At 38.4% G+C, this 10610-nt stretch overlaps 1 protein-coding gene across 1 annotated transcript in view; it reads left to right on the forward strand.

Moving 5' to 3' along the window:
- Positions 1-10610, forward strand: part of LOC135479353 (dynein axonemal heavy chain 2-like) — a 59221-nt gene that overhangs the window by 26666 nt on the left and 21945 nt on the right. The window contains 13 exon segments of the mRNA XM_064759177.1: positions 415-553; positions 1364-1581; positions 2647-2745; positions 2944-3069; positions 4299-4409; positions 4920-4992; positions 4995-5107; positions 5703-5996; positions 6393-6573; positions 6796-6923; positions 8791-8943; positions 9730-9924; positions 10331-10354. Coding sequence (XP_064615247.1) covers positions 415-553; positions 1364-1581; positions 2647-2745; positions 2944-3069; positions 4299-4409; positions 4920-4992; positions 4995-5107; positions 5703-5996; positions 6393-6573; positions 6796-6923; positions 8791-8943; positions 9730-9924; positions 10331-10354 — 1854 coding nt within the window.

A 10610-nucleotide genomic window follows, 5' to 3' on the forward strand; every position in this document is an offset into this window, starting at 1 on the left:
TGAATTGCTGTCAGCGATCTTTTATCCTTTGGATTTTTATAATTGTCAGCTTTCCAGATAGTCTGAGAATTTCTTCAGAGCCTTTGTGACGTTATTTTGCACAACTAGGCCTTACCGCTGGCAATGGTGAAGTGGCAAAAAGTGACCTTTTCCTCAATACTGTAACATTGGGCAGCCATTTTGCTTTAGACACGAAGGTGTGGTCACGTGACCCCAAACTTCTGACCCGTCTTACAGAATTAACTTCTCAAAGGTCGGTGGTTTAAACCACGCACATTCTTTTGTGCCACCTCATTTAAAAACTGACCACCATCACAATCAAGAATCAACTAATTCTTGAGTATATAGTTAAACACAATCAAATGAGCAAATAAATACTCCATACATTTATCAAGTCTGTTGTCTCATTGACAGAACATTTTCTTGGGTGAAGACATCCGCAAGCAGTTACCCCGAGAGTCTGCAGAGTTTGATGATGTGAATATCAACTGGAAGGTGATCATGGGTCGTCTGAACAAAGACAGGAATGCTCTCAGGGGCACCCACCATGAAGGTACTAGTTAGGATGTGTGTGTTTTATATCCATCATTTGTGAGCACATCAGTCCGTCACAATCTTAGTGAACTAAACTTGTTACATGGTGCAGATCGAAGTGGAGTTTCTGGTTGCTCTGTTCATCCTCGAAACAGTTCTGGATGTTTTTGTATTGTTTAGAATTGGTGGGTGTATTTTTTGGAGTTCTTATTAAATGTGTGTATTGTATTGAATTGAATTTGGTGTAAGTCACAACAAATTGTCAATCAAGCATTAGTTTTGGGCTGTTTTTTTGTTGGTTTTTTTTTTTTTTGCAGTTATCTGTTTAGATTTCTGTCTACATTTTTTGCAAGTGCTGGTCCATCATTATTATATTAAATTTGAAAGTGGGTGAGAGGCAGTCAGAACCAGCCCAACTAAAGATAATTCTTCATATGAAATCAACTCTGCAGAAAAAACCCCCCAAAAGAACTAGATGTAGAAGTGGTATGGAATGGTCCATCAACTAAAGGATGCTCTGGTTTATATTTCCAATGTCATGTAATGTGTGGTCAATAAAAAACACATGTTTATGTATCATAATTTATCTTTGTCAATTACCCAGGAGCCTCTCACCAATACGGTCGCTATGATTTCAAGTCCAGCTCATGCTGGCTTTCTCTTCAGCATGGGAAGGTCTTGCAGCAACCTGCGAATGGTCGTGGATTTCCCCCGGGCTTCGCCTGGTTTCCTCCCACCATAATGCTGGCTGCCGTCGTATAAGTGAAATATTCTTGAGTACAGCATAAAACACCAATGAAATAAATAAATAAAATTATCTTTGTCCTAGGTTTGCTGGAGAAATTGAATGATATGAATGTCAAACTTGAGGAGATCCAGAAATCGTTGGATATGTACCTGGAGACAAAGAGGCAGATCTTCCCACGATTCTATTTCTTGTCAAACGATGACCTTCTGGAAATCCTTGGCCAATCTAAGAACCCTGAGGCTGTGCAACCCCATCTGAAAAAGTGCTTTGACAACATCGTCTCTCTGAAAATGACAAAGGTAAAAATTTCATTTTCTGTGATAACACATATGTGTTCAGTATGATGGTCAGCAAAACAAGAATTTTTGGATATTCTGAACATCAATTTTGAACATAGTGTGGTGTGAGAACCTCTTGGCTGAATTTTTTGTATAATTCACATTTTCATCTTCCATTTTCCTCTCTTTACTCTCACTTAAAATGAAAATCAAATTCGAAGTTATAAATATCATGAATTTAAAAAGAAATTATATCATTCTCAACATAACGAAAATTGGCGAAAAAAAATGCATTTTGAAAAACAGCTCTTTTTTTAGGGGGGGATTTTCTATTTATTTTCATTAACACAGTAGTAAGATAAATTTTGAAAGTATTATTGCAATCAGCATTAGTCGCCAGGATATGTATATATACACACTGTAAAGCCAAATTTTGACCACACAAGACAAAATGTAGAATTTGGTTTGATAGGGATTGTAAGGTATCCTACAGAAAAGCTGCAGTGTCATGACCGTGCAGACAGTTCAGTGCTAGTGGTCATGAACCTGGTCATAAATATTCCTCTCTGTACACCACATTAATAATAGTCCACTCATCAAGGCGCGGTTTAAAGACCTAATTTATCGTTAAGCCAGGTCTTCAGTTTTATACCAAGCCCAAAAGTGATTGTGTAAGGTAATGTTGAATATAAACTAAATCTGCTGATGTTGCATCAGGTTTTGGACAACTGAATTGGCTGCTACGTTTTGATTAAATGTATAACTTGGCTGAATACCATTATTGGCGAATACACTCTCGGCCCACCGGCCTCTGATTCTATGTGTGTATTTGGCATGTCTGTCAGTCTCTGTATTATCAGGCTGGAATCATCCAGAAGTTTGAGGCTTTGGGTCTGTCTGTCAGGCTGGAATCACTATGTATATGTTTGACACATCTGTGTTGTCTGGCTGGAATCCCCCAGAAAACTGAGGCTTTGGATCTGTCTGTCAGATTGGAATGTAACTTGTCTGTCTGACTGTGTGTGTGCCTGTCAGTCTGGAATCACTATGTATATGTTTGACACATCTGTCTGTCTGTGTTGTCAGGCTGGAATCACCCAGAAGTTTGAGGCTGTGGGTATGTCATCAGCTGATGGAGAGTTTGTGGAGTTCAGTCACTCTGTCTACCTGGAGGGACCTGTTGAGGTGAGTTATCTGGAGGATAAGTCTTTATTCCTAGTTTATCTATTATTCTTCGAATTCTTGAGTTCAGCTCTGACACTAAAGAACAGTCAGTGGTGGTATTTGTTAAGCTGTGAACTATTTATATGAACAATTAGAAGAAAACCCTAAGTGAGGTAGACTGACAAGAGACCCTATTCCACCATTTATGCCCTGCTCTAGGCCTGGCTGTGTGACGTGGAGAAGACGATGAGATGGACGCTGAAGGAGATCCTGAAGAACTGTCGGATAGCACTGAAGAAAAACCTGAGCAAACGAGACAAATGGCTCAAGGAGTGGCCTGGACAGGTTGGTCTTTCTCACTATGCTATCTTTTATCTAGTATTGTCCTTCATCCGAGAGAGAGGCGGAGTTTGAGGATGATTGGCATTGATCTGTGTATCCAACTGTCCCGCCTCACAATGAGTGCCCTAATTCCTCAACTTTTTCATGTATAAAAGAAACTTCATACAAAACTCCACTGGAGGCAAAGCTACATGGGCCAATTTCAGGGCTTCACAAAACGTAAATTTTATCAGTCTGTTAGTACACAAAATAATATCCTCAGAATATGCTTGAATAAACATATCTTTCAAACACGTGAAAAGTTTGTAGAATGACAGTTACTGTATACCATATTTCACCTAAAATTTGATATGTAAAAATGCTCATTTGATCAAGAGCATCAAGATCTTACATTGATACTTTTGATGCTAACACTGATCAGAAATGAATCAGCCTTCGGAAAAAAAAAAACCCTCTTAAGTGACCGTATTAGGTGGATTGATCATTGAGAATCAAGCAAAGTGTGTCACTTGAAAAATGCTAAACATTAAGTGAAACGCAGTATGTTTTGTATGATCAACTCTTCAAGTTTATCAAGTTTGGGAAGCTATGTTTTGTGTGATCAACTCTTCAAGTTTATCATGTTTGGGAAGCTATGTTTTGTGTGATCAACTCTTCAAGTTTATCATGTTTGGGAAGCTATGTTTTGTGTGATCAACTCTTCAAGTTTATCATGTTTGTGAAGCTATGTTTTGTTTGAAATGTGTGACTTGATATGAGCTTTTTGGGCTTATACCATTAGGTTCTCTGTCTCCTGATTCATATTTTTGAGCAAATACAGACATAAGCCTTTATGAAGTTTATCCAAGGACTACATTAATAGTACTAAGAACTGATGTCTGAATTTTCTAGGCTAAGCCTAGAGCTAAACATATCAGGTTCACAATAAACATATCAGGTTCACAATAAACATATCAGGTTCACAATAAACATATCACATGTTCACAGTAAACATTTTGCCGTAGGCTATTCATCTTTTCACCACCCATGAACCTGACCACTTTTAAATGATGTAATGTACTGCCCACGTGTATTTTTGTCAGAAACCAGGCGACTGGTGATTCCTTAATCTTCGCGCACTGAGTTCCATCATCCATAATTCTGAATTTAAAAAAAGTGGTAAATTATGGTCTGTTGGATTAAGCTCCAACTGAGCAAATAAATAAATGTGTGATACTGTTTGTTGTCATTAGATGTGTATCACAGCCAGCCAGATGCAGTGGACAGCGGACGTCACCAAGGCCCTGACCACAACCAAGGAAAGGGGAGATAAGAAGGCACTGAAGAGCATGAAAAAGAAGCAGGTATGAATTATACAGCTGATATTAATCAGCCCATTATTAAAAATTTCTTTAGGGTAAAACAACCCTATAATAAAAAAAGGCCATTGGCAGGGATTTTTTTGTTCTTTATTTTTGCTATTGACAGAGAGATAGGGATTTTTAAAGAAATTAACTGAGAGAGGAAATAAGAAAAGAAATTCCATCAAAAAGGTTTGAGCTCAATAAAAACTTTTTTGGAGCCCTTTTTTGGATGGTTTGTTGGATTACCCCCAATGAACATATTTTTAATGAAAACCTCTGGTATGTAAATTGTCAGGTTTTTGGCCTGGGTTGATGTTATTTTCTCTGAATTTGGCAGCAAATTTGTGGTCACATGTTAAACCAGTCAGTTATACAATAACAGGTTTATATTAGAGACAACCCTATGTTGCATGTGGCCTTCTCTCTTGTACATCAATATTTATTATTGTATATGGATCAAACTTTCTATCAGTAAATAACACAATCCATCTATCTATCTTATACTTTCAGGTGGCTATGTTGAACAAGTTATCTGAGGCAATCCGTGGTAATCTCACCAAGATCCAGCGGGCAAAGATTGTGGCCTGGTGACAATAGAAGTGCATGCTCGTGACATCATTGAGAAGCTGACCAAATCTGGATGTGCAGACATCTCAGCATTTGAATGGCTGAGCCAGCTGCGTGTTTACTGGGATAGGGTGCGTATAATGTCCTCCTCATTTTGTTTGTATAAACAAAAATTTAACGATCTTCAAAGCAGTTTATAAGTTGTCTAGAGATAAAGATTAGTCAAGTTTGAATTTTTGTTTTAGCCAGCTAGCACCCATTGTCAGGGCTTAATGTACATTGTGTACATTTGTTCATGATGTTTTAATGTGCAATTCCTTTGAGAGATAAGGAGCATTTCATCCCAGCTGGAGACAGTGTAGTTACATAAATAGCCTTGTACAGCCTTTCAAGAATAATACAACACAATACAATTACTTCAGATATGTTAAAGATCTGATATTGTTATTGCTTGTTTGAGTGCCCAAAGTAGTCACACAGATCACCGCATAAGGGAAGGAAAATCAGCACAGACAAAAAACATTCCTAAGCTTTTTCTTGGTTCTCCTTGTCCGAGAAAAGAAATTTTGCATCATATACAGCCCCAGATCTGGAATTACTTTCAGCCATTAATCTCATGGACTTTGCCACAGAGCTTCATTAAAGATAAATGTAAAAGTTACACAGTTTTAAATTCTTGTACATTGACAAATATTTCATTTTGCTTTCCCTGTTTTTGTTTGTCAGGAAATTGATGACTGTGTTGTGCGTCAGACCAACACCCAGTTCCAGTACGGCTATGAGTACCTGGGTAACTCTGGTCGTCTGGTCATCACCCCCCTCACTGACCGCTGCTACATGACACTGACCACAGCCTTACATCTGCATCGTGGGGGCAGCCCTAAGGGCCCAGCAGGTACAGGGAAGACAGAGACGACAAAGGACTTGGGAAAAGCCTTAGGGAACTACGTGATCGTGGTGAACTGCTCAGAGGGTCTGGATTATAAGTCCATGGGGCGCATGTTCTCTGGCCTGTCACAGGTGGGCTGTTAGGCAAAACAAAATGAGATAATATATAGCTTATTGTATGTGTTTATGTACATGTATATGTACATGTGTTTTAAGAAATTTTTCACTTGGTGCAAATGTTGGGGCCTCCGTGGCTGAGTTATTATCTAGTACCTAGTACAGCACAGATATCTAGTAGTAGTTGTATCTAATACAGCACAATGACGCAGGAGCCTCTCACACCAATTAGGTCACTGTGAGTTCAAGTTTAGCTCATGCTGATTTTTTCTCTGATCATACATGAGAATGGTCGTGGGTTTTCCCTGGACTGTATGACAGTTTCCTCCAACCATAATGCTTGTTGAAATAAATGAATCAATAAACTTGTTGAAAAGTGTTTATTTGTTAATTGTTGGTTTTCCATTTCAGACGGGAGCATGGGGATGTTTTGACGAGTTTAACCGTATCAACATTGAGGTGCTGTCTGTGGTGGCCCAGCAGATCCTGTCCATCCTGAGTGCTCTGGCCGCAGGATCCAGCCGCTTCGTGTTTGAAGGGCGGGAGATCGACCTGGCCTGGTCATGCGGCATCTTCATCACCATGAATCCTGGTAAGCTTGTCATTCCAAACAGCTTTTTAAAAAGTTAAACAAATCAGATTTATATCAACATATTTTGACCATAATGGTGTTTGTATGTAGATCTTTATATGTCATATTTATTTGTATGTCTACAGCTGATGGGTTAGTTTTATACCTGCATGGTGCAATAGTTTTACACATACATGTATTATCTATAATTGGTATAATTTCGCGCTACTTCATTTTGTATAGGCTATGCAGGGCGGACAGAGCTTCCAGACAACCTGAAGTCAATGTTCCGACCCATTGCTATGGTAGTTCCAGATTCTAACATGATTGCTGAGATTATACTGTTTGGTGAAGGCTTTGGCAATACCAAGGTAAGAAATGCACAGTGCTCAAGAAGATACATATGTTTCTCCTCAATGTTTGAAGTTAAGCAATTGTTTGGCATGGACTCTGCTGAAGTTACAAATGTATGAAGTTTTTGTTTGTGTTCTTCATTTTTTTTTCTGTGGTAAACTATTAGCCAGAAGAACTTGATCATAAGCAAATTTTATAAACAATCAGGTGTGGAATGTTGTTATTTCTAATCATTATTTTAAGATAGAATAAAATGTCATGTACTTATCATTGCTAAAACGAAATGAGAGGAAAAAAGAACTATCAGGATATGAGCAGTCTTGCCTGTTGACTGAAGTACTGATCTAGGTCCATATTCACATTGTTTTTACCTTACTCAGAATTTTTAGAAGTAAAAAAATGATAAAACTACTACTGTTAATCTTTTTAAAAAATTTCACTATCAGTGATTCATCAACAAATTGTTCTCATGGGAAAAGAAATGTATAAAATATCTTAAATAATAAAAAAAAGTGCATGTTTTTTTTTTATTTTTTTTTTTTGAAAGACTTTTTATTGCGGAGAGAGAAGGGTGAGGCTTTATACATGGGACACAAATATCTATCTGGCTTCATGTCACTACTCGGACAGGCTGTGAATTACTGAGATAGTTTTATACATTGAAGTTATGTTCACTTCACTACAGTAGAACGTGCTATTGTCCTCTACAATATGATTCTACATAGCACTGACATAAAATCAAATCACTGGCTTTGTATGTTCATATGCTATTTTGTTGCCATTAGTAGACCAGACAAAAGATTTGGTCATCTCTTTACCACTTCTTTCTTCCTTCAAACAGCATACATGTGTTTGTTTGGCAAATTACGTGAAATGGTCACTCAAAAAGTCCAATATTTTTTGTTATCATAATTTGGGGCTTTTAAGTCATTAAGCAAGAAACAAATTTGGGCTGGAAACCATGTGTTCACCACTGCTGAAAAGCATAGCACTTTTACAAAATGGCTGTAGTCAAGAGCCAGACATTTAAAGTTAAATGAGCCGCTTTTAGTGGCATTTTTATGCACCAAAAAGGTTCCCCCATTCACAAGCTCATCTGCATTCTTATATCTTATCCTGTCTGTTTTTAGAAGCAGCATGCTTTAGTTTGTGTGTTCACATAAGCCTTCAATGCGTGATTTTGTCCTTGTGGGAGTTCAGTTATCTTCAAGAAAATTTTATTTCATCTGTTTTCAGAAACAGTGCCTTTGGACTAATTGTATGTTCACATAAGGTTTAAATAGATAGTTTTGTCCTTGTGGGAGGGCAATTTATTGAGTCAGAATTTAAATTGTCCAACTTTCTTGCCCTACTTTTTAAGAATTGCTCAGCTTTTGTGATAATTTCCCAACCAATTCTAACCTTGGACATTCCATCAAAATCATTGGTCATTGGGCATATAGTTGGCAGCTCCTATTTTTTCTAATCCTTACTGATTTATGCCCAGTGTAGTGTGGCCGTTTGTCGTTTGTATACATGGCCTGGCCAAGAAGGTATACACCCTGTACTCTCTGGTTTGACCAGTGATTTAGCCCCACATGTAATCTGATTATTTGTCTGTTGTGTACAGGGCCTGGCCAAGAAGGTGTACACCCTGTACTCTCTGGTGTGACCAATGATTTAGCCCCCATGTAATCTGATCATTTGTCTGCTGTGTACAGGGCCTGGCCAAGAAGGTATACACCCTGTACTCTCTGGTGTGACCAGTGATTTAGCCCCCCATGTAATCTGATTATTTGTCTTTTGTGTACAGGGCCTGGCCAAGAAGGTGTACACCCTGTACTCTCAGATGTGACCAATGATTTAGCCGTCCATGTAATCTGATCATTTGTCTGTTGTGTACAGGGCCTGGCCAAGAAGGTGTACACCCTGTACTCTCTGGCAGAACAGCAGCTGTCCAAGCAGGATCACTATGATTTCGGCCTGAGAGCTCTGGTCTCTGTGCTGAGGTACGCAGGAAGGAAGAAGAGGGCCAATCCCAACATGCCTGATGAAGAGGTAACATACATGCTACCTACTTACTACATGCTATAATGATGTGAAATTCATGTATGTTGAAATCATGCTTTTGGAGCAGCATTTACATATTACCATGTGTATAGACTGGTGATCTTATTTCAGTACTATTGTTTTGAAGAAAATTCTTGTTGAAAAGCATGAATTTGAATTACAGGTGTGATTGAAATGTATCCCAATACTGTTGTACTGCACCCTGGTTATTGTTTGGGGTTTCATCAGGTCATCAGTTTTACTTAAAGTTTGAATGCGTGGGCCTTGTTCAGCCTATAAACAAATGCTGTAAGATAAAGTGACCAGAAAGAGTGAATGTGATTAGTGACACCAGACTCTTAAAGGCTGCTTATGGGATAAATGTTAACACTATCAAGTTTGTCATCGTGCATAATTGTTTCATGATTGGCTGAAAGAAAGTTGGCAACCTTTGTATTTCTGTACTATCATAAAATCCATGTTTGCGTTTAGGCATGCCTTAAATAATGAAATATGTAAGGAAATACAAGAATTTAATTTTTTTTTTGTACAAATCTGGCCCAAAAGAAAAATTAAGACCTAATGTTCATTTTCTGAGAAAAAAAACCATGTTAAAAACTTTCAAAGTGTTCCAGGGCTGGCGGCTTTTGTGAGCTTTAATTTCTCAGTTTTTTGTCTGCTGCGTTATAGCAAAATTTTGCCGAGTGCGGGTGCACTTTTGTATGTATCACGTGAATGACTGTCTACGTAAAAGTTGAAAAGTCAATTAGTGCTTTTCCTCTGTTTTCTCCACAGTTGCTGCTATTATCCATGAAGGACATGAACATTGCAAAATTGACCTCCATAGATTTGCCTCTGTTCAATGGGATCATGTCTGATCTGTTTCCTGGCGTGGAGACCCCAGTTATAGATTATACAAAGGTGAGTGAAGAAAGGACATGTTCAATGGGATCATGTCGGATCTGTTTCCTGGTGTGGAGACCCCAGTTATAGATTATACAAAGGTGAGTGAAGAAAGGACATGTTCAATGGGATCATGTCGGATCTGTTTTCCTGGTGTGGAGACCCCAGTTATAGATTATACAAAGGTGAGTGGAGAAAGGACATGTTCAGTTGTATCATGTCAGATCTGTTTCCTGGCGTGTAGACCCCAGTTATAGAATATACAAAGGTGAGTGGAGAAAGGACATGTTCAGTTGTATCATGTCAGATTTGTTTCCTGGCGTGTAGACCCCAGTTATAGAATATACAAAGGTGAGTGGAGAAAGGACATGTTCAATTGTATCATGTCAGATCTGTTTCCTGGCGTGGAGACCCCAGTTATAGATTATACAAAGGTGAGTGGAGAAAGGACATGTTCAATTGTATCATGTCAGATCTGTTTCCTGACGTGTAGACCCCAGTTATAGATTATACAAAGGTAAGTGGAGAAAAAACATGTTCATTTGTATCATGTCAGATCTATTTCCTGGCGTGGAGACCCCAGTTATAGAATATACAAAGGTGAGTGGAGAAAGAACATGTTCAATTGTATCATGTCAGATCTGTTTCCTGGCGTGGAGACCCCAGTTATAGATTATACAAAGGTGAGTGGAGAAAGGACATGTTCAATTGTATCATGTCAGATCTGTTTCCTGACGTGTAGACCCCAGTTATAGATTATACAAAGGTGAGTG

The sequence above is a fragment of the Liolophura sinensis genome, chromosome 12 (assembly GCF_032854445.1).
Source record: "Liolophura sinensis isolate JHLJ2023 chromosome 12, CUHK_Ljap_v2, whole genome shotgun sequence".
NCBI classification, from domain to species: domain Eukaryota; kingdom Metazoa; phylum Mollusca; class Polyplacophora; order Chitonida; family Chitonidae; genus Liolophura; species Liolophura sinensis.